The sequence below is a fragment of the Ovis aries genome, chromosome 12 (assembly GCF_016772045.2).
Source record: "Ovis aries strain OAR_USU_Benz2616 breed Rambouillet chromosome 12, ARS-UI_Ramb_v3.0, whole genome shotgun sequence".
In the NCBI taxonomy this organism is placed as follows: Eukaryota; Metazoa; Chordata; class Mammalia; order Artiodactyla; family Bovidae; genus Ovis; species Ovis aries.
Window position 1 is genome coordinate 60,479,155 of NC_056065.1, and position 25,065 is coordinate 60,504,219.

The 25,065-nt window shown below is 39.8% G+C and overlaps 2 protein-coding genes across 9 annotated transcripts in view; one reads left to right on the plus strand and one right to left on the minus strand.

Annotated features, from left to right (window-relative positions):
* The window catches only part of LOC101122123 (torsin-1A-interacting protein 2), a 45,433-nt gene extending 39,654 nt beyond the window's left edge, over positions 1–5,779 (minus strand). For all 5 annotated transcript variants that reach the window (XM_012187657.4, XM_042229434.2, XM_060396652.1 and 2 more), the window contains exon 1: positions 5,569–5,779. The gene's annotated coding sequence lies outside the window, so the exon portion shown is untranslated. The remainder of the gene's footprint in view (positions 1–5,568) is intronic.
* Positions 5,032–25,065, plus strand: part of TOR1AIP1 (torsin 1A interacting protein 1) — a 43,148-nt gene continuing 23,114 nt past the window's right edge. For 2 of the 4 annotated variants that reach the window (XM_027975917.2, XM_012187643.4), the window contains exons 1-4: positions 5,032–5,731; positions 8,132–8,209; positions 13,901–13,960; positions 15,304–15,348. In XM_027975917.2, the coding sequence (XP_027831718.1) occupies positions 5,251–5,731; positions 8,132–8,209; positions 13,901–13,960; positions 15,304–15,348 (664 nt within the window). In that variant the 5' untranslated portion in view covers positions 5,032–5,250. The remainder of the gene's footprint in view (positions 5,732–8,131; positions 8,210–13,900; positions 13,961–15,303; positions 15,349–25,065) is intronic. The other 2 variants (XM_027975919.2, XM_012187644.4) reach the window with 1 other exon arrangement.

The following is a 25,065-nucleotide window of genomic DNA, read 5'->3' on the forward strand; positions in this document are numbered from 1 at the left end:
GCCCGCGGCTGGGCGGGAGGCTGGAGGCGTGGGGAGAGCAGGGGCAGAACCGCAAAGGCTCCCAGCGTTCTCGCAGTTGCGCTGCTCTCTGACCTGAAGGCAGACATCTCTGCAACATATTGGAGGGCCCTGGAATTGGTGAATGGCCAGAGAAGCCTGGCGCAGCCCTTGGGGTCGCAGAGTCGGACACGACTGAACGACGGAACTGAACTGAACCGAGCCCTTAAAAAACCTAAAGCTCAGAGGCTTGAGGAACCAATGGAACCAACGCAGTGAGCGGCACTAGCCAATGATAATGGCAAGCACCGGTCAAGCTTGATTTGGAAACCGACTGCCAGCTTTATGAGGTGCCTGTCCCCATGTTAAATGCGGACAACGCTACATACATACCTCATAAGGTGGTTGTGAGTAAATGAGATAATGAACAAAAGTGTCGGCTAAATGGATAAAAGATGTTTTCTTGATCTATTAATTTTATAAAAATGAAAATTGAGAGATGGAAAGCAGTTTACCCAAGAACACATAATTGGTTAAGGGCAACTTGTCAAGTCAGTCTAAAAGTCCTGTTCCTGAACTGGGCCAATTCTAGACAACAGAGAAGAAATCTGCTCACATAAATCTCACTCCCCTTTCCTAATTTTTTCCTATAAAACTCCTGACCAACGTACTATTTTACTTACATTGATTTTTATCTGATTCCCATAGAATATAAAATCCTAGAAGGAAGAGAGGGTTGTCTTTGGTCTATTCTTTTCTGCTATATCCCCAGCACCTAGAATAGGGTTTACCTAGTACATAGCACCAGGGAAGGCGATGGCACCCCACTCCAGTACTCTTGCCTGGAAAATCCCATGGAGGGAGGAGCCTGGTGGGCTGCAGTCCATGGGGTCACAAAGAGTCAGACGCAACTGAGGGACTTCCCTTTCACTTTTCACTTTCATGCATCGGAGAAGGAAATGGCAACCCACTCCAGTGTTCTTGCCTGGAGAATCCCAGGGATGGGGGAGCCTGGTGGGCTGCCTGTATGGGATCACGCAGAGTCGGACAAGACTGAAGTGACTTAGCAGCAGCAGCAGCAGCAGTACATAGCACAAGCTCAAACAAAATTTTATTGGGTTAATGATTCTTCATTAACATTTTTTTGGTGTCTTCAACCATCATTTTTTGGCAGAGGTTGCAGGATTTGGGAACATTTTTAGATGTTTGATTGCAATTTCGAATTCAACAAGGAATAAGTGGAAGGCCATTTATTGTTGTCACTTCATTTCCAGCAAGACATTTTCATTTATATTGTCTTCAAAATATTTTTTCTATCACTTGTGAGAATGGGGAATAAATGCAGCTGGCTACTATGTCTTTCAGTTCAGTTCAGTTGCTCAGTCGTGTCTGACTCTTTGCGACCCCATGAATCGCAGCATGCCAGGCCTCTCTGTCCATCACCAGCTCCTGGGGTTCACTCAGACTCACATCCATCGAGTCAGTGATGCCATCCAGCCATCTCATCCTCGGTCGTCCCCTTCTCCTCCTGCCCCCAATCCCTCCCAGCATCAGAGTCTTCCAATGAGTCAACTCTTCGCATGAGGTGGCCAAAGTACTGGAGTTTCAGCTTTAGCATCATTCCTTCCAAAGAACACCCAGGGCTGATCTTTAGAATGGACTGGTTGGATCTCCTTGCAGTCCAAGGGACTCTCAGGAGTCCTCCAACACCACAGTTCAAAAGCATCAATTCTTCGGCACTCAGCTTTCCTCACAGTCCAACTCTCTTATCCATACATGACCACTGGAAAAACCATAGCCTTGACTAGACGGACCTTTGTTGGCAAAGTAATGTCTCTGCTTTTGAATATGCTATCTAGGTTGGTCATAACTTTTCTTCCAAGGAGTAAGCGTCTTTTAATTTCATGGCTTTACTTCCTCTTATTTAATATTTTAACCTTCTTATTAAAAATAACACTGTTAACCTTTTTCTACTAAGATATAACCCCAAAGTTATTTTTCTGACCAAAACTGTGAACACTATGTACAATGAATTGATAAATGCTTTCTCACTACATAACAGGATTTCTGCTTACCCTGAACAAAAAACTCCAGGAGATAGTGGAGGACAGAGGAGCCTGGCTGCTGGAGTCCATGGGATTGCAAAGAGTCAGACATGACTTAGGCCGGGAACAGCAAACAAAAAACTCATGTACAAAAATTATCTTAGTAAAATAGCTGCTTTACTTAGAAATCCAGGGTCAAGAACATTAGATTTCTAGACTGAGGCCTAATAGGTATTTAAATTAATGCCAATTGTAATTTTGTATATGTATGTCTTCACTAATATATGGCAAATTCCCTCAGGGTAAAGAATACTCTTAATTGAATTCATATATTTATTAAGCATCTATTGTTTCAACACAGATGTTTAATAAATACATGAATTAATGAGTCTATTCTTTGTTCTAATCATTTCTTCTCTTGTTCTCTTTCGATTCACTGAATTCCTCCATTGATCTCAAACTCCCACAATAACTGTTTAACATCCAGAGCTCATGCTTCCTCTTGGTATTAGCAGTCCAGCAGTTCCCTTGTGATATTAGTGGAGTCTACCGCCTCTATAACGTCACCTCTTTTGTGCCACCCTTGGGTTTGGAAAACATCTACAGCAGAATATCTGGTTCGACAAGAGTTTAGCTTTACCTCACAGTTGGTAATGAAAGTTGGTATTTGTCAGGTTGCTAAGTGTGGGAGGCACGTATGGCAGAGCTAGGATTATGTACCCTTATTACCTAGACAAGAGGGAAAACCCTTAAAAAAATGTATGTTTTAATGCTAAAGTTACTATTCCTCTGATTTTGCGTCAAGCTTCTCATGATTTTGAAAACCATCCCTAAGTTCTTCAAGCATTTTTAATTACAAGATGACACAGGTGGTGCTAGTGGTAAGAACCTGCCTGCCAAGGCAGGAGACATAGACATGTAGCTTCATCCCGGGGTCGGGAAGATCCCCGGAGGAGGGCATGGCAAGCCACTGCAGTATTCTTGCCTGGAGAATCCCATGGACGGAGGAGCTGGTGGACTAGTCTGTGGGCCTGCAGTCTCGGACAGGACTGAAGCAAATTAGCAGCAGCAATATATGTACTTATGTAGTGAATCTCCTGTCTTCTTTTTTTAATACAGCCCCCCAAACCTGTTTTACAATCTGTATCCAAGTTTCTATATAGTTAACTGTCCTTGGTTAAAGAGCTTAATATATGCATTAATATTACCACTATAATATGAACTTTATTAATATTACTTGTATAAAATTTTATATCCTTTTATCTCATTCCTTTATTATATCCTTGAATCTATTATATCTTTTCATCTATTACAGTACTTCTCCTGTTACATATTAATAGAGTAATATAATAGGTACCTTATTAAGCACTAGTTAAAACAAGTAAAAGCCAGATATTAACCAAGTATCAACACTTCGCGGTATTTTGTCAGAGAAATGTCCCACAAATTTTTCAAATATACTAACTCAGGCTGACAAGGGAGAACATGCTTTTAATTTTCCCTAAGATAAAAGATTCTTTAAAAAGTAGGATCTCTCATGTTGCTATTCCTTCTGTTTCTTTGGCTGTATTGTATATAATTAAAAAACAACAACAACAAAAAAAAAAAAAACAGAAAACTAAACAAGAGCTTCCATCAAGCAAAAACCTAGGTGATTCTAAAGCATGTAATTACTTGTGTCTGTGGCCAAATTTATGGCCTATTAGTGAAAACACAAGACATCGTTAAATTTCATTAAAATAAAATATGTGCCCCCAGTTTGGACAATGAGTTGCTCAAAAACATTCTAAAGTGATTTTAAATACATGAAAGAGTACACACCTTTGTGGCTCAGCTGGTAAAGAATATGCCTGCAATGCGGGAGACTTGGGTTCGATCCCTGGATTGGGAAGATCCCCTGGAGAAGGTAAAGACTAACTCTAGTATTCTGGCCTGGAGAATTCCAGGGACAGTACACCATGGGGTCCCAAAGAATCAGACATGACTGAGCGACTTACACTTCACTTCAAAATTTTCAGGCCCATTCACTGTAACTGCTATCCAAATTGCAAATTTTAAAATCTAGTCACTAAAATCAATTATGGAAAATCGTCCGAGAAGGGGGTGTGTATGTGAAGGCAAGATTATCCGATTTTTCAATAACATTCCCTCAGTGTGTCTAAGTTTAGATATTTGCAGATTTTCCACATCTGCAAATACGGTACACAGAAGTGAAACAAATGGTTTTGTCATGTTTTCTTATTCAGTAACTAAACGCAGAAAAAAATCCTGTATCACACGCAGCATATCAAGTCATGCTCAGAAGCAAAGTGAAAATAATGGATCACAACTGAAAATTACAGTGCTCTCTTTAATCAAAGTATTTGTTCACTTCTCACTGCCCATAGCACAGCACTAACAATGTCTCTGAACAGTGTTGCTGAAGTAGAGCCTTTATACGAAATCAGGAGTAATACTGTTTGCTGCGTACATTTTGTAAATGGAAATCCACCCAAGTAAGCCTGTAGATCCGATTTTGTACTCAACAAGTGACTTTTAAAACCTAAAACTGGTAAACTGCTTTCCCAAGGAACTTCAAACTAAAATTTTCTCCAGGGAAAGATGACACCTGCGAATATGTCTTATCAGCCCTGCAAAGGGACACTTGGAAAGGTACGGCGAAGGCAAGAGTCGATCAAAAAGGCTGCGGGAAAACTGCGCAACAGCCTGGGGCTGAGGACCGAGACTTCTCCACCCGCCTTTCACTCCGCCTTTCCCAGCGACTCTGTGCTGGGGGCCCGGCCGGGCGCCTCTTGCGAGCAGGCAACAGTTGCCAGGAGCAGCTGGACTGAGGACCGGCAATTTGCCCAGCCACTTGTCCCTTCTCCGTCTTCCCTCCCTCCCTCCCCGAAGGCCGAGGACAGCGACGCCTCCTCGCTCTTCTCCTCCTCTTTGGTGCCTTCAGCCAGGAGGCGGGAGTGACCCGCGCGGCAGCTGACCCAGCACAGGCACTGCCTCTCCCACAGCCCTCGGAGCACACCATGGGCCCAGGGGCCGGTTTGCAGCACAGCAGCGACGACGCAGGCGGCAGCCCCGGCGACGCTCAACTGCCTCCCTGACCGCCGACACCACCGCCCTACACCCCGAAAAACGATCGCCACCAACGGCAGGAGACTCTTAAGGGCACCGCAAAACACCGTCGCGAGCGACTCAAGCTACGTCAACAACTATGGCAGGCGAGGGGCGGCGGGCGGAGCCGGAGAGGGAAGGATGGGCGCTGTACGTCACGCCCAGGGCTCCGCTACGGGAGGGAAGGCCCCGGCTCGCCCCTCAAAATGGCGGCAGCAGTGACGTGCCTGCGTACGGAACTCCTACGCCGTCGCGCCACGGCCGGCGGGAAGTGAGGTTCTCAGAAGAGCCGCCCGAAGTGTACGGCGACTTCGAGCCCCGGGCGGCCAAAGAAAAGGCCCGGGTGGGAAGACAGATTCCGCTAGAAGGGTTCCGGCCCGATTCGGCGAAAGAGGAAGTGAGAGAAAGCGCCTATTACCTTCGGTCTCGGCAGCGAAGGCAACCCCGACTCCACGAAGCCGAGGAGATGCAGACTCGGAGAGCTACTCGCCTCCAGGAGCAGCTGCACTCGCCGCCGCCTCCGATACGACCCTCTCCGGTTACGACCAGAAGAGGATTACGGGACTCCCATTCATCCGAAGGTGAGACAGTCGGAGGTAACAGTGTCAGCCGCGAGTCAGGGAGGGAGTGCCGTGGGCGGGTACGCGCGAAGGGTGTGCGCGTCCTGGGCGGGCGTGTGCCTGCCTTGAGCTCGTCCCCTCTGAGCTTCTCCGGTTTGGACGTGAGCCCCCACCCCCGGGCCGCCCCGTCGGCTGGCGGGAAAGTGGCAGGGCGGGGGCGCCGGAAGGAAAGGCGGTCGTGCGTAGTGACCTGAGCACAGTCGAGGAGCCGCGTGCTTCCTTGGGCATCAATTTAGAGGTGTCAGGATTGCCCGTTTTCTGCAGGCCTGCACTTCGGGGCGGCGAGTTAGGCAGAAGGCAGGACACTGAATCACTCAGAGTTCAGTTTCACATCGGTTTCATATCGGTTCTCTCTACCCTGGGATGTTTCTGCCAAAGCCACTTCCATTTCCTCCTTTAACTCCGAGGCCAGAAATCCTTCAGTGAGATTTGGTCCTCATCTAACCTTCCAGTCTTTCCCCGTCACTATCCAGGAGGGGAGAAAGGAAGGGGAATTTCGTGAGTGGCCGTTTGAGGACTAGCATAGTTGATGAATTGATTTGAGATCCCACCCACATGGTTTACACTGAAACGGGGTCAAGGCAGTCATCCTGAACCTGAAGCTTCCCAGTGTGTGATAAACTTGAACTGATCACTCTTTCTCTAGTGTGGTGGTCTCTGCCAGAAATTCGGATGTTGGGGACCGTCAGTGTAACCTCAGTAGTTAAGCAGTAGCGTGACAAAGCAAGACTTTCATTAGTTTTCATCTAAATGGGCCACAGGGTTACTGACAAAGTGATTGTGTAGTTTTAGGAAAGTCACAGATGAATGAATCATCGCCGGTAATGCATCCTGTCCCACGCTGCCCCTATCCCATCTAACACTGAGTCACAGATGGAGTTTCATGTTGGCTCCAGGTAGCGCACCTGTGAGGTAAAACCAAGGGGTTTGAATCATAATGGGATTACATAGTTGGTAATAGACCATTGGTGGATATGATGAAGAGGAGGTGGATTTTCTCAGTTTAGAGCTGAGAAATAGACTGCACATTGCCTGCTGATGCCTGAAGTGCTGACACAGTAGAAGTGTTGATGATTTTGGAAATTATGTTAAAGATATGTGAGTTACTGTTGGGAGTAATACCAAGACCGTGTAACCCCTATACATGTTTTATCTCTTTTAAGATTATAAACTTCTGAAGACAAAGATCCTACATATATACACAGATCCTACATATATATTTGAGGGACCATGTTATACTTCAGTGTTTATGTTCTTTCTGTATCTCCAGTAGCTAGAAGAATGCTTTGGAAGGCAAAGGAAATATGCTAAGTTGTATGACTTCCACGCAGGCCTATGCAATTGTAAAAGCTAGTTTGTTTGTTTTTTGTTTAACACACAAAGGATTTACTTCTATTTTTAGTAAATCTATGAGAATCTACACGTTTTTCATTCTTCCTCTTTAGCCCGTCTTTTAAATTTTCTAGAGTAATATTTCTATATTTATTTTGTAAAGCATCATTGCTGAGTAGTTTATTTTTATGTTGTCCTAAAGAGTAGTAAGAACTACTACTAGTTCAATTCCCAAGTTTTGGTAAACCTAATTTTTTGTTGTTTAGCGTCCCCTAAGTCGTGTCTGACTCTCTTTGCCACCCTATGGACTGTAACCCACTAGGCTCTTCTGTCCATGGGATTTCCCAGGCAAGAATACTGGAATGGGTTGCTATTTCCTTCTCTAGAGGAATCTTCCCTACCCAGGGGTCAAACCCAAGTGTTCTGCATTGGCAGGCGAATTCTTTACCACTGAGTCACCAGGGAACCCCTTAATTACACATTTCTGAAGAGATTGAAACTGAGTGGGCCCCTGTGAGTCTTGCCATTGTTTGGAGGCAGTACGATAGCCATTATGACCTTCTCTGAGTTCCAAAGAGCAGGTTCCAACAGTCGCTAATCAAAGTAAGAACAACCAAGAACTCACCTGATGCAAGATTAAAAGGCCCAGATTAATCATCAGGATTAGGAGACTGACCACCTGAGATGAGAGTAAGGGAGTGCAAACCCTGCTCACACCCTTATCTTGTCAGACACCCCACCTTTGACCCACTTATAAAAACACTCATGAAGTCCTCTGGGGATGGGACACAGTTTTTCGAGGCAGAAGCCTGGGGTGTCTCCCTTTGCCTGGCAAAGCAGTAAAGCTGTCCTTTTCCGCTTCACTCATGACTCTGTCTTTGGGATTTGATGTGGCGCCCGTGCACAGAGAGACCAACTTTTCATAACAATGAATTACTTGCATTTCTGTTTATATATTGCTGTTAATATACATAATCTCTACTCACTTTGCATATTCTGAATTTTATAATTGTTATTTGTGTTCTTTAGAGGATGAACCACCTTCACAAACTGTTTTAAGCCAAACGGTCACAAACAAAGCTATCAGGAGAACACGAGAGACTCCAGGTAAGAGTTTGTTTTTTTCCTAACCTGTCAGCTTTTTTTTATGTATTGATTATAGCCTATTATTATTGGGTTATTGGATTATTGGGTCGATCAGGGGTGCCAAATCATACCTCATTCAAAGTTTCAGTGAATCTTATTTTTAGGTTGTTAAATTGAATTAAGCAATAGTAGCATGCCTGGAAAATCCCATGGACGGAGGAGCCTGGTGGGCTGCAGTCCATGGGGTCGCAAAGAGTCGGACACGACTGAGCGACTTCCCTTTCACTTTTCACTTTCATGCATTGTAGAAGGAAATGGCAACCCACTCCAGTGTTCTTGCCTGGAGAGTCCCAGGGATGGGGGAGCCTGGTCGGCTCCTGTCTATGGGGTCGCACAGTCGGACACGACTGAAGCGACTTAGCAGCAGCAGCAGCATGTGTCAAGAACAGACAGGGCGCATACTTGAATACTTTCTAAGTACCATATACTTGGTATATGTTAATTCACATAAGTATGCAGGATAGATGTACCCACTTTTTTGATGAGGAAACTGGAGCTCAGAGTAGCTGCCTTTTCTCTTACGATTACTTGCTATGTAACTGAACCAAATTCAGACCTAGGCTTGTCTTCTCCAAAGCCCCTTCACTTGCCCCAGGTACTTCACTGTCACTCTCCCTTGGAATAATTAACTGCTCACTAAAGCTTGTTAAGTGTTGAATGAATAAATGTGTCATGTAAAATGGATTAAATGGTCTGCATAGTAAAATCATGACACAATATAATCAATCTCAATTTGATACTATATTAAATCTAAGATCTCATCAGTTGTAAGATACATCCTCTTCTTGGGCTTCTCTGATAGCTCAGTTGGTAGAGAATCTGCCTGCAATGCAGGAGATTTGATTCCTGGCTTGGGAAGATCCTCTGGAGAAGGGATAGGCTACCTACTCCAGTATTCTTGGGTTTCCCTGTGGCTCAGCTGGTAAAGAATCTGCCTGCAATGTGGGAGACCTAGGTTCTAACCCTGGTTTGGGAAGATCTCCAGAGAAGAGAAAGGCTTCTCACTCCAGTATTCTGGCCTAGAGAATTCTATGGAGTGTATAGTCCATTGGGTCACAAAGAGTTGAACACAACTGAACGACTTTCACTTTCACGTAGGAGGAAGAAATGCTGCCAGTTAAGGGTAATGTGCCTTCTCTATAATGACATTTTTCAGGCCATTTGGGAAAACTATATTCTTGAAATTTTATTTACAGTAGCTCTAATTACATGACGCTTATGCCTGGAAAAACAAAAGTTTCTCATTTTTAAAATCTACAGCAAAAATAAATCTATAATAAATTTATAAAATTATGGGGTTAAGTAAATTGATTTAATGAAGACTGTTGAGCACCAGCCTATAGACCATACAGACCATTATAAAACTATTATACAATAGAATGTCTCATACAGTCTTTTGGAGTTCACATTAAGCTTGTATTTTAGGACTGCTATTGAGATACATGGCTGCATAATGTTGTGCAAAGAGCACTGGATCTTGGTCATATTAGCTAGCCATGTTGACCCTCAGGCCTTTATCTGTATGACTTAACCTGGCCTAACTCACAAGCTCACTGCAAAAGTGAAATAGTACTTGCAAAATCACTTAGTATACAGTAAAACATATGGATCTAAGGTGGTTTTTTTTTTTCCTCACAACACTTTGCAGGCAGTGTAAAGTTCGTAAAATTTTGCTTAAGCATTTCTTTTTCTGACAAAGCTCATGCTATGGTTGATAATGGAAAAAACAAAACATTTCCCAGTGTAGATGGTAGATTGATGGAACTCATGCACATATTAGCTGGAATATATTGTGCTACAATATAACTAGACATAAAGATACGTGCATTTTAGGGAGATTTGAGATACTTTGGGTTCTTTTACTATAAAAGGTGCTTTTAAAAATCATACTATATCTAGTACTTGTCTTGCTCCTCTGTCATTCCTCTTAAAAAAGGAGAATGTTTAGGAAAGTCATTAAATGAATGCTTGTAAAGTCTGTCTTTACAAGCTTTGTAAAGTACTGAATATTCATTGGAAGGACTGGTGCTGAAGCTGAAACTCGAGTACTTTGGCTACGTGATGTGAATAATTGACTTATTGGAAAAGACCCTGATGCTGGGAAAGATTGAAGGCTGGAGGAGAATTGGATGACAGAGGATGAGATGGTTGGATGGCATCACCAACTCCATGGGCATAAGTTTGAGCAAGCTCTGGGAGTTAGTGATGGATAGGGAAGCCTGGCATGCTGCAGTCCACGGAGTTGTAAAGAGTAGGACACAACTGAGCGACTGAACTGAACTGAAAGTCTGTCTAGCAGAGGAATTACTTAAACAGGAGTCAGTTTGATAGAAAACTACTTTAAGTGCAAGTTTAAGATAGGCCCTCCCTTGTTTGAGGGAATATCAATTGGTACAACCACTATGGAAAACACTGGGAGGTTCCTTAAAACTAAAAATAGAGTTGCCATATAATCCTTCAATCCCACTCCTGGGCATATATCAGGAGAAAACTCTTAATTCAGAAATATACATGCACCCACAGGTTCTTAGCAGCACTATTTACAATAGCCAAGACATGGAAGCCCCCTTAATGTCCATCAACAGATGAATGGAATAAAGAAGTGAAAGTGGTGTGTGTATATATGTGTATGTATGTATGTATGTGTGTGTGTGTATATATATGTATACACACACATGTGCAAAATGGAATAATAGTCATAAAAATGAATGAAACACTGCCATTTGCAGCAACATAGAAGGACCTAGAGGTTATCATATTAAAGTGAAATAAGTCAGAAAGAGAAAGACATATATATATATAGTATCGCTTGTACATAGAATCTAAAATATGATACAAGCAAACTTATTTACAAAATGGAAACAGATTCACAGACTTACAGTTACCACAGGGGCAAGAGGGTAGAGGAGGAATAAGTTAGGAGTTTGGGATTAGCAGATATGAACTACTATATATAAAATAGATAAACAACAAAATTCTATGGTATAACGCAGGAAACTGTATTCAGTATCCTGTAATAAACCATAATGGAAAAGAATATGAAAAAGAATATGTGTGTGTGTGTGTGTGTGTATATATATATATATAAACTGAACCACTTTACACCAGAAACTTAATAATACAACAAATGTATATATAGGCTCTTCCTCCTTGTAGAATCGCAGGCTTTCAATTCAACTTTGGTGTTCAGAATCGTGCTGTAATTTTATATAGGACCACTGGAGTGGTCTGCCAAAACTTTGTCCAAAAATGTCCTTGAAAATGATGACCTATACCAAGGGACTTCCCTGGTGGCTCAGCTGGTTAAGAATCCACCTGTACTATGAGAGACCTGGGTTCGATCCCTGGGTTGGGAAGAACCCCTGAAGAAGGGAACGGCTACTCCAGTATTCTGGCCTGGAGAATTCCATGTACTACAGTCCATGGGGTAGCAAAAACACAGCTGAGCGACTTTCACACACACACCAAGGGACCACTTTCTAAAACATGCTAGTAAAGACAGCCACATCATTTGTCATCCTGTTTTGGAAGTCATGAAAATGTTGATTGTAGTAGTCTAGAGTAGCTTATTGTTTGAAGTTTCAGAATTGCATTATTTTCACATTAAAATAGTGATTAGGTTGTTCTATCAGTTCTGTTCATATATACCTATATAACTTCTTCTATAGCCAGATTCATTCCATTCATGAAACTAATTTCAAAACCTAAAAATATAGTAGGAAAATTTTAGTAACTTTTCCTAACGTTAAATATTTTTAGTAGTTGTGGTTTCTAGTCAAATAATTATTGTTAAATATTTTTACTGCCTTCTGTTTTAACATGAGGGCTTCCCTGGTGGCTCAGGAGTAAAGAATCTGCCTGCCAATGCAGGAGACACATGTTCGACCCCTGGATCAGGAATATCCCTTGGAGAAGGAAATGGCAACCCACTCCAGTATTCCTGCCTGGGAAATCCCATGAACACAGGAGCCTGGTGTGCTCCATCTAGTCCATGGAGTTGCAGACATGACCAAGTGACTAAGCCACATTTTGTCATGAACATTTGATTCTCTGACTGCTGTAATTACAGAATTCATTCATTCTCCAGATGTTTATTGAGCACCGACTTTATACTAGTGCCGTTGCTAGATTCTGGGGGTGCAGTGGTGAGCAAAAAAGGGAAGGAGATTGCTACTAAAGAAGAATCCTTGTTATTTTATTCCCTAATACCCCTCTCTGCTACTCTCTCTCCTTCAACCCCTCTTACATAGGGCTATGTGTTTGGTAGAGTATACAAGAAAAACTTAAATGAGAAGATGGGGTCTGAAATAGTAATTGATATCTATAGATTAAAGTTGAGTTTTAGGTTTTAATTAAACCTGCAAAGGATGGGAATATGGGGGGGGAGAGGAAAGTCATTGTAATAATAAGAGTAACAAACATATGTGATATTTCTTTTTAAAGCTATTTATGTAAGGTCTAAATATGTGTTATGTAGAATGCTAACAACTGATACATTGCATAGAATCTTAGAGCTGGAAGGTTTAGGAGAGTCATGTACTCAGAGTTTCTGTCAGTATAGGTGTCCTTCTGTTAACATCCATTCATACACTGTTGATCGTCTGCAGTGATGTAGAAATCACTCCCTCACCATCAGTTCTGTTTTGGAGACAACACTAATAATTTGGTTGCTTTTGTTTTTACCACTGAACTAAAAGCTACTTTGCTGTAAATTTCTCTTGATCTTAATTCTGCCTTTCGAGCTACATAAAATCAACTTAATTAATGTCTCTACATCTCTGTCTTTAAGATGTACAAAAACATGCTCAATAAGTATTTTTAGAACAAATAAATGGATGTCCCTTCAGGATTTCTCTTCTTGATACTGTGAAGAGGAAATATGGGGTTAAGTCAGTTTTATGAGAACAAACATAGGCAGCCAATATAATGGAGAGGGGTTTAGTGGTAGCTGGTTCAGAGCATGGTTTTTGTACTTCTCACGCAGAGCCAAACATACTGCTTTTTTTATAGATACAAATGAAGCCAAGTGTAATATAATCCAAATTTAAATATAGATTGGGGTTTATATTATTTATGCGAGGCTCTTTGAGGTCATACACCTTGGATTTCTAGGCTAACATTAACTTATTATTTAATGGGATTGGCTTCCTCATTAACCCTGTGCCATTGAACTGTAGACAGTCTGAAATAAATTATGGGTAACATTAACATGTTTTTTTAAATTAGAGTTTGTGTTTGTTGAAACACACAAGTTAAATAATTGGAGGGAGTGTATTAACTCTTAGGAAGTTAACCCTCAAATCAAAGTTTGATGTAAATAATCCACAGTGAGGGTATGCCACAGTGGAATAGATAATTGAGTTGGTGCTACGGTACAGATTTTGGTTCTTAATTGAGACATTTAAAAGTTTTATTTGATACTCCTTACTTTTTATACAAATATGGTCTAGTGAGAAAAACTGTCAAATTTTACATCAAACCCATGTATTTTTCATAGCAGCAAACCTGTCTCTAGTTCACTATTGTATTCCCATACTTAGCATAATGGAGAGCTCAGAAAAAGCTTTGCTGACTAAATAGGTGATTGTATAATAAATCTAATATGTTAGACATTTTATGTACGTATTTTATTTTTTTCTCTTCCAATATTAGTGATGAGTGAAGACCCTCTAATCAGCCTGTGTAGACCTCCTCTAAGAAGCTCAAGATCTGGTAAGAGATTGTTTTGTCTGTTGGTTCAGCTTTCTCATATTTTTAAATAGGGTACTTAACATGTATTTATTGGAGAAGGCAATGGCACCCCACTCCAGTACTCTTGCCTGGAAAATCCCATGAACAGAGGAGCCTGGAAGGCTGCAGTCCATGGGGTCGCTAAGAGTCAGACATGACTGAGCGACTTCTCTTTCACTTTTCGCTTTCATGCATTGGAGAAGGAGATGGCAACCCACTCCAGTGTTCTTGCCTGGAGAATCCCAGGGACGGGGGAGCCTAGCGGGCTGCTGTCTATGGGGTCGCACAGAGTCGGACATGACTGAAGCGACTTAGCAGCCACAGGAACATGTATTTATATGGTTAGAAATTCAAAATTTCTATAAATATACGATGGAAAGTCTCCCAGCTCCTTTCGTTGTTTGTCCACCCAGTTTCCTTAAGCAACCAGTGCTGTCAGTTTCTTAGGCAGTCTTCCAGAGATATTTTATGGAGATACAAGAGAATTCATGTATAAATCATCTTTTCCTGTCTTTTTTAACCCACATTTTAGCCCAATAATTGCTCTTTTCTGTACCTTCTTACTGTTGATTTTTACTTAAAATATATTGAGACATCCTTCCATATAAGTGTATAAAATAATTTTTTCATTAGAGGTTGTGTCCTTGTATGTTGCTATGATTCTTTTTGTTAGCAAAATGGTTTTTAAATTAATGTCAGGGACTTTTTACTCTTCCCAGTATAATGCTAATAAAAAATTGAAGACTGAGCCTTTGTGGCTCAGGGCTATAAATTTTTCCTGCCTTAACTGCATTTCTTCCCCTGTGGGTCAGCTGGTAAAGAATTCGCCTTCTATGCAGGAGACCTGGGTTTGATCCCTGGGGTGGAAAGATCCTCTGGAGAAGGGAAAGGCTACCCACTCCAGTATCCTGCCTGGAGAATTCCATGGACTGTATAGTCATGGGGTCACAAAGAGTCAGACATGACTGAACAACTTTCACTTTAAGACCTAAGAAGAGTATTGCCCTTAAATTGATTTCGTAACTATGAAAGAAAACTATGAATGTCATTCCAAGAGATCTGCTTCATTTTTAGAGTTTCCCAGCCCATAAGGTGCTTTATTGTAGGAACTAAAAAGGAAACATTTACCTTCACATGAGGTTTCTACTCCTCGGTTATTCTCTTTTAAAAAGAGTTAGGTTGATTTTTTTTTTTTTTTCCTGATAGATGACTGTCCTTTTAAGTGATAAAAATCTGTTAAGGTTTTGATGATGAACCTGTGGTAAAGAACCATATGATGCATTTCCTTTTAAGCACTAATCATTTTATTGCTATCTCTCTTGCAGATTCGGCACACAAAACAAATGGAAATACTAAAATGAGTGAATTAGGTTTGTTTATCTCTAATTCTTATAGGTTCTCTTTGAGGCTTCGAATTATCAGTAGAATGCAGGAGTACTTTCATTTGGTCACTGGCTTGAAAATATTTGTTCATTATTTCAGCTTGAGGGACCAATAGCCTTGGTTTTTATTCTCTGAAATTATGTCCTTTGTTATATTATTGTTTAAGTTCACGTAAGAAAATGTCATAACCTATATTTTAGTTTTTATTAGCAGTTATTAAGTTAACACTGTTGCGAGAAAAGAGATAACAACTTACCAATTAAGTTTTTTCTTGCTTTAGAAAGTGAATTGGAAATTTTTCTGTAGTAAGTTGTGTCCTTTGCCATGTTTGTTGAAGTGGTTTATATTCTTTTCAGGATTTGCCTTGATATAGGACTTGAGCTACCAAGATCTGTGGCTTTAAGTGAACTTACATTGATTGTGGTTGGACTTAGTCTTAAGTTACAAATTTTCTAAATTTGGAGATGAGTCAAAGGAGAGAAGCTTCATTTTTCTTTATAAATAGTTGCAGCTTGTTTTAAATTTGTCTTCCACTTAAACTCAATTTTTTTTAGAGACTTCAGAATTTACAGTGTCTGGGTACTGAAAATGATCCTTGTAGTATGCAACTTATCATGTGTACTTTTACCTACCAATTTCTCAAATGCTCTATATAAAAACTTAAAAAAGAATTTTTTTTGAGTCTTAAATAGAAGCAAACTTGCAGATGAAATAATCTAGCACTTTTATGTTCTTTCTATGCTAGATTTAGAAATTATTTCTGCAAGTACTTTATAATAAAAACTAACTTTAAAAAAAGTACTTTCAGCTTAAAGGAAATTTCTGTGAGATCAATAAAGAATGACACCCCCCTTTTTTCCCCCAATAGTAATGCTAGTAAATCTTGAAATGTATAAAATGGCTGTTCATGGAGCTTGAACATTTGTGATATTTCCAGACTATTCTTTATTCTCTTCTTCTTGCTGTGCCACTCTCTTGTTCTCCAAAGTGTGATTGGCATTGAATAGTAAGGTATCTATACTGGGGATCCCCAGAGTACAGCCTCTGAGTAAAATCTGACATGCGGTCTTGTTTTTATACAGCCTGTGAGCTAAGAAAAATTTTTATATTTTGTGGAATAAATATATATATGTATACACAGGCATATGACAGAGACCTTGTGTGGCTAGAGAAGCCTAAAATATTTACTCTTTGGCCCTTGACGGAGAAAGTTTACCCATCTCTAATTACATTAATGGCAGACCTAAAGACAGGAAATCACCTAAATTATCATTTGTTCTAAGAATAAATTCGGAGAGTTAAATACCTGCCTTGACGTAGATTTATGTCCACACATAGATTGAACATTCCACACTAGGTTTTACTGACAACACAAAAAGGAGACACGGTGACTCCTGTCTTCTCTTTGAAAAAGCATGATCGTCTCACTTTTGAATCTTCATGCCTTTGTCCCCAGACACAACTCAATTATGGTTTGTATTTCCTTGAATACCCGTCACGCCTCACACCAACACATTCCATAAATCTCTTGGAATAAGAAAGCCTATAGTAGAAATATCCTGGGACTTTGTATTTTTCTTTAAAACTGTGACCAGACAAAAGAAAGTGAACAGGAAGTGATACAGATAATGGTTGATGTCCACCAGAGGAGGTAGTTTTAAGTGATCTGTTTTTTATAACAAACTGAAAGACCTTAAACTTCTGAAGTATCTTTTCCTAATTGGTTAAAACTGTTAGAAAAGTGACACCTTAACAGCACATTTAATTATTGCCATTTGTCTAAAAGCCACAGCCTGTGTAATTTTTTTAAAAATAACCTTTTTTTGGTTAGGGTATTATTGCTCCGAATAGAATTCTAATGTCTTGAAAGTTTTTGCATGTATGTAGGAAAGAGTAATACTTAAAAAAAAATTTTTTTTTTAATGCTTTAGCTTCCCCCATGTAGCAGCCAAGAAGTTTAGAATAAAGGAAGCTGAATGACAAAAGAGGGAAATGAAATTAAAAGCTATATAGTCATAGATACTGCTGATTCATCATCAGTTTGTATTTGGATATTTATCTATACATTCTTTGCTGCTTGGGTAAAAAAATTGTTATAAGCATTAAAATAGTGGTATATGTATATGGTAGAGAAGAGCCCTACTCTGTGGAAGAGGTCAGGAAGGTTTAATGGCGATAAAATTAGAATTTTGAAGGATGCAGAACAGGCAAAATGAGAAGGAGAGTTGTAAATACTACAGTTTGTCTTGTAATAGAATGTCACTCTTTTATGTTTAGAGTTCAGGCAATATGAGAAACTCCTCTACATTAGAAACAACACTCACATTAACTGCGGCTCCTTGAACTATCTTGTGGTAAATGATTTTCAGAATGACATTCTCAATTGGTAAACTTGGGTTTCTAGAGTGAGAACTATGTTTTAAAATGTGTATACAATCAGGACAAAAGCCTATTACAGTGAAGAGTATTTGTCAACTATATAAAATGTATTATTGTTTAAGGTGTCTTAATTCATAAAGTCCTGCTGGATTATAAGGCACAAAATACTACTGTTTTTTGTTCTTAGTGATGTTACCATGATAGCCTTGCTTGATAAATTATTATTTATGTCTTATGTAGTCTGATAAATATTTACTGTTAGGAACATGGAATTCTAAAGAAAGGATTTTTAGACCCTATATTAAATGTCTTAAAAGTGTTCAAAAATAGATTAAATCCATGATTTATTTAATATGTCATATTAAAAGTATTAAAAGCAAGTGCAGAACTCCCTTATAGAAGCTGATTTAAAAATATTTCTAAATTCTTCATTGTGCTAATTAAAACTAATTGACATAACTAACATAAACAGAAAAAAGGGAGATTGAATTGTAGGCAACCTGGTATAGAAAGGATTAATTATTAGTTAATTTGCTCTAGACAGTTAACATAGATTTGCAAAAGTATGGTGGAAATATATTTTATCAGGATGAAAAAAGAGGGATTGTTGTACTATTAGTTTTTTCTGATAGTTTGTGAATGAATGTAAATTTTCAACATACTTTTATTTCCATTAACACAGATTCAAAAATCAGTTCAGCCTTAAATTTTGCTACAACAAATAATTTTTAAACTATATAAAACATAATGCCCCAATATAAATGTGATTTTAACAAAGCTACTGTATTACATTTAGGTTTTGTTGGAACCTCTCATTTTAGAAAGAATTCACTTCTCAGCTTTCCCCCCATTCATGCGTTTACTCAAAAAATTATTGAGGGAGACTTTTTAAAAAGGTTCCACATGTAAGGAGCTTGGAAGTCACCACTTTAGCCTAATAACAAGTCAAAAACTGACAACTGAAAAATCAACAACTCTTCTTAGATCCATAAGAGAGGAAATGACACAGGTCAAATCACTGCCCCCAAGGTTTGAGAAATGGGCAAATACAGGAAGTCATAGCTTGCTGGAGCCAAGACTCACAAGTGGAAGCCTCTGCGGGAGGTAGTGCTGGGTAGGAAAACCTGAACTGCAGTTAATGAATTGTTGGATGTTCTGTGTGGACAAGCCTGAAGAGTTAAAAAATTTCAGCAGGACCCAGTCTAAGGCGGGCCCCTACTGTGTTGTGAAATTTACCTCCAGAGGCTCAGCCAGGCTCACATTAAAAAAAAAAAAAAAAGAAAAATCCGTTCATACTTCTGCAAGTTAGAGGGATCCCAAAAGGCAGCATTTTGAAACGTGCCAGGGTATTCTGTTCTTAACAAGACAAGCCCTCAAGGAAATCTCGTTAACTGGAGCCTATTGGTCTAGTCAAGGCTATGGTTTTTCCAGTGGTCATTTATGGATGTGAGAGTTGGACTATGAAGAAAGCTGAGCACCGAAGAATTGATGCTTTTGAACTGTGGTGTTGGAGAAGACTCTTGAGAGTCCCTTGGACTGCAAGGAGATCCAACCAGTCCATTCTAAAGGAGATCAGTCCTGGGTGTTCTTTGGAAGGATTGATGCTGAAGCTGAAACTCCAATCCTTTGGCCACCTAATGTGAAGAGCTGATTCATTGGAAAAGACCCTGATGCTGGGAAAGATTGAGGGCAGGAAGAGAAGGGGACGACAGTGGATGAGATGATTGGATGGCATCACCAACTCAATGGACATGAATTTGGGTAAACTCCGGGAGTTGGTGATGGACAGGGAGGCCTGGCGTGCTGTGGTGCATGAGATTGCAAAGAGTTGGACACGACTGAGCAACTGAACTGAACCAAACTGAACCTACTGTATCAAAGCCCAGCTGACTTGAGAGATGGGAAATAAACCCAACTCCAGACCATTCTGAGCGTTCTGTTTCACCTAAACAGGAACAGGAAAAACTTTGAACTGTTGTGAAGTTCATGGTCTTGAGGCATAAGCTTACTAAAAAGTGGACACCTAGAGCTGTAAGATACTTCCCTTCTCCCAGGATACTGCCCCTCCCTCAACACCTTACCACCACTTTACTAAAGACCTATTTACAGCAGTATTCTTTTTACCCAGTACATCAAGAAAAAAATTATAAAACATGACAAAATGCAAAAAAGCAGTTTGAAAAGATAGAGCAATATCAACCAGATATGGCATGGATATTAGAATTATCAGATCAGGAATTTAAAACAACTATGATTTAATATAGTACAGACTCTAATGGATAAAGTAGACTACATGCAAGAACAGATGAACAATGTCAGCAAAGAAGTAGAAATCCTAAGAAAGAATCAAATGCTGCAGATAAAAAAACACTAACAGAAATGAAGACTCTTGATGGGCTTGTTGGAGTGGACATGGCTTAGACTCTCTAGCAATAGAATATCAATAGCATTCTCAAAGAAATGATAATATATGACATGATTTATTAGCTAGTCCTATGGTAATACAGCGATATATAAATGTATCAAATCAACACATTATAAACCTTACACATAACACAATGTTAAATATCAGTTATATCTCAATTTAAAAAAAAACAGAATCTTTAAAAACCAAAAAGCAAAGAGAACAATGACTAAATAATACAGAATATCCTAGACTGTGCAACAGCTACAAAAGGCATAACGTATGGATACTGTGAATAACAGAGAAGAAAGGAATAGAGGAAATGTTTGAAATATTAATGACTGCGTGCATGTGTGCTCAGTTGCATCAGACTCTCTGCTACCCCATGAACTATAGCCTGCCAGGCTCCTCTGTCCTTGGGATTTAGGCAAGAATACTCGAGTGGGCTGCCATTTCTTCCTCCAGGGTATCTTCCTGATCCATGGGATTGAACCTGCATCTACTGTGTCTCCTGCATTGCCAGGTGGATTCTTTACCACTTGAGGTACCTGGGAAGCCCAGTAATGACTAAGAGTTTCCCAAGTTAATGTCAAACACTAAATTCAGATCCAGTAATCTCACAAACACCAAGAAAGATAAATGCCAAAAATAAAAATACACTTAGGCATATCTTTGTTAAGCCACAGAAGGTCAAAAAAAAAAAAAAAAAAAGGAAACCTAAACAAAGCCTGAGGAAGACAACACATGACCTGTAAAGAAACAAAGGTCAGAATCACATCTAACATCTCAGAAAGCATGCAAGCAAGAAGAGATCGGAGTAAAAGATTTAAAGTATTCAAAGAAAAAAAACCCACCAACCTGGAATATTGTACCATGCAAACCTATCCTTCAAAGGTGAAGCCTCTGCCCAAGGTAACTAAGAAAAAAAGAAAAGGAAAGAAGGGAAAAAATGGAGGGGGATAAAATGTAGGATGCAAGTTACTAATGTCAAGAATTAAAGAGGGGACACTGTATATCCTATGGAAATTAAAAGGATAACATGGGAATATTATGAACAACTTTATGCCCACCAATTTGATAACCTAGATGAGATGTAACTGATTCCTTGAAAGATATAATCTACCAAAATTCACTCGAAATAGGTGACCTGAATAGCTCTATATCTCTTAAATAAATTGAATCAACAATTAATAACCTTCCAAAATAGAAAGCATGAGGCCCAAGTGAGTTTCTTAGTGAATTCTATCAAACATTAAAGGAAGAAATTATGCCAATTCTCTACAGTCTCTTGGAGGATGGAAGCAGAGGAAGCAACTTTCTAACTCATTCTGTGAGGCCAGCATTATGCTGATACCAAAACCAGACCAAAACATTAGAAAAAACTATAGACCCACCAGCGTCAGAAACACAGCAGTGTGAAACATCTACCTTACCTTTGTCTCCCCTTCACTCCATAACCAGTGAAAAATCCACAGCTTAACAAAAGCGTCTCTGCTAAAAGCAACAGGATGCTGGAGAAATCCACACATCTGTGCATCTACAGGTGGGTGAAATGTAATACTTGGTGGAAGGGGAACTGAGGTAATAGTGGAAAGAGGGCTGCAATTTGGGTCCACTGATGGGAACAGCAGAGCCCAGAGACAGAGAACTCAGAAACAGCAAGAAAGGCTATACACATGACCCGAGCAAACCAACCAGCCTGGCACCCAAGGCCACAAGTAACTGGTCAATGGCAGCAGTGGGGCCTGGGACCCCAAATCAACAGCCACTGAGGTGTCCACATCCACATCACCTCGCATTCACAGTGGCAGAGCCTGCAAACCTTATAACAGATGAGGAAGAGTTGCCTGTGTGATTCCAGTCCCTCTGTCCCCTCCATCATCTTCCCTGATGATGGAGCTTGTGTCTCAGGGGATCCCAGATACAAGGAATGGAAAGAGCCCACCATCCTGGTGATGACAAAGGCTCTAGCACAGGCTATGACCCTGGTGGCACAAAAACACTGCAACAAAGGCACAGTCAGTCACACCTCTTACAGAGAAGGTGGGGTCTATAAAATGCCATTCAGATAGATGTAACCAGTGGCAGCTTAGGTAAGAAGAACAAAACCCATATGATAGTGCCACCAACTGGAAAACAAAGGAGTCTAACTTCTCACCTATCATTTAATATCAAATGCACTGACAGAGGAACAGTTCATCATCAAACAACACAAAGAACCACAGTAACAGTATACCACAAAAAGAAAATGACAGTTCTCCAGAAACAAAAAGTCATGAAATACTGTAACTGACTGTTAGAGAATTTAAAAGTTATGAAGATAATCAAAGATATATAATACTCGGAGATACTCAAAGATATAATAAAACTCAGTTTAATGAGCTCACTGATAAGACTAACGGGCAGAAAGATTGTCTTACCAAAATATTAAAATTCTGAAACAAATTCTGGAGCTAAAGAACACAATAAATAAGATGACGAATTCATTAGAATGAGAGCAGACCACATGAAGAGAGAGTTTAGTTCAGTTCAGTTGCTCAGTTGTATCCGACTCTTTGCAACCCCATGGACTGCAGCACGCCAGGCCTCCCTGTCCATCACCAACTCCTGGAGTTTGCTCAAACTCACATCCATCACGTCGATGATGCCATCCAGCCATCTCATCCTCTGTCGTCCCCTTCTCCTCCCACCTTCAATCTTCCCCAGCATCAGAGTCTTTTCAGATGAGTCAGTTCTTTGCATCAGGTGGCCAAAGTATTGGAGTTTCAGCTTCAGCATCAGTCCTTCCAATGAATATTCAAGACTGATTTCCTTTAGGATTAACTGGTTTGATTGCCTTGCAGTCCAAGGGACTCTCAAGAGTCTTCTCCAATACCACAGTTCCAAAGCATCAATTCTTCGGCACTCAGCTTTCTTTATAGTCCAGTTCTCACATCCATACATGACAACTGGAAAAACCACAGCTTTGACTAGACAAACCTTTGTCGGCAAAGTAATGTCAAAGTAATGAAGAGAGAGGTAGGGACGTCTAGATAGAAATCTAGAAATAATACAAGTAGATGAGAAAAGAGAAATAAGATGTTTTAAAAATGAAGGAGTCCTAAATACTCAAAATTCAATGACAGTATTTTAAAGGCAGCTAGAGAAAAAAATGGTGACCTACAAAGGAACCCTCATTAGGCTATTGGTGAATTTCTCAGCAGAAACCCTACAGGCCAAGAAGGAATAGAATGACATTTTCAAAATACTGAAAAATAGAAACTGGCACGCAAGAATACTCTATCCACCAAAGTTATCATTCAGATATAAAGGAGAAAAAGACTCTCCCAGACAAAAACTGATGGAGTTCATCAACACTAAACGTGCCTTGCAAAGTATAGTGATAGGGGCTCTTCAGCCAGAAACAAAGTGGCCAAAATTGTGCAAAACTTTGAGCAAGGCGATAAGTAGAGCCAGAAAATTACAACTGTCTATCAAAAAAGGTTTGTAAACCATCTATTATCACATAAAGATTAAAGGGAGAAAAAAGCGGAATAATAAATAGAGCTATCTCACTTTGATAACAGACTCACAACTTAAAAAGGGATAATTTAAGACAACAAAAAGATAGAAGGAGAAGAGGAAAAGGACAGAACTTGTATAGGTGAATGAAGATAAGACGCTGTCAACAGAAAATGGACTATTTCAACTGAGATACTTCATACAAAACTTAGGGTAAGCATTAAGCAGAGACACAAAACATGAGAGGAACCTGTGGAAAATATCTTAGAAAATCACCAGACCAAAATGGCAACAGAAATACAAGGAGAAACAATGAAGATATAGATCAACTAGAAAAAAAAAAGAAAGACATAATAGTAGTACTGTCCTTATCTATCAGAATCACCATAAATATAAATGGATTGTACTCACCAGTCAAAAGACACAGAGTGGCTGGATGGGTTGAAAAACAAGTACATGTTGCCTCTAGACCTCAGCTCTAAAGAGGCTAGAGCTCTAAACGTAGGCGAGAAGTAAAGGCATGGAAGATAATACATGAAGCAAATAGCAGCCAAAAGAAAGCTACTATCTCTATAGTCATATCTGGAAAAATAGACTTCAAGCCAAAAAAGGTAGCAAGATGTAAAAATGAACAGTATACAGTAATGAGACAACCCATCAAGAAGACACTACAATGATTATCATGTTTGCATCTAACAGGCACACCAAAGTGTATTAAAGCAATTGTTAACAGACCTAAAGGGAGAAAGCGACAGCAACATAAGAATAGGGCATTTTAACACCTCACTTTCATCAATGAGTAGATCTTTCAGATGAAAGTCAACAAGGAAACACTGACTTTAAATTAAACATTAGACCAGATTGATTTGACAGATTTTTAAAGAACATTCCATCCAAACGCAGCAGAATATGCTTTCTTCTCAAATGAACACAGCGCTTTCTCAAGGATAGACAGTATGTTGCGGCATAAAACAAGTCTCAGTAAGTTTAAGAAGATTGAAATCATATGCATCCTCTCTGATCACAGTGGAATGAAACTGGAAATCAACTACAAGAAGAAAACTGGAAGAGTCACAAATAGGGAAACTGAACAACTATTGGGTAAATGATGAGACAAACACAAAATTTAACAAGTGAGATTGCATCAAACTAAAAAACCTGTGCACAGCAAAGGAAACCATTGAGGGAATGAAAAAATAACCTACTGAATGGGAGAAAGTATTTACAAATGATATATCAAATATGGGGTTAATATCGAAAATATATGAAGATCTCATACAACTCAAAAATTTTAAAACCCCAGACAGCCTGGTTAAAAATTGGACAGAGGAGCTGAATAAATGTTTTTTTTCCAAGAGACATACAGATGGCTAACAGATTCATGAAAAAATGTTCATAACTGATTATTAAGGAAATACAA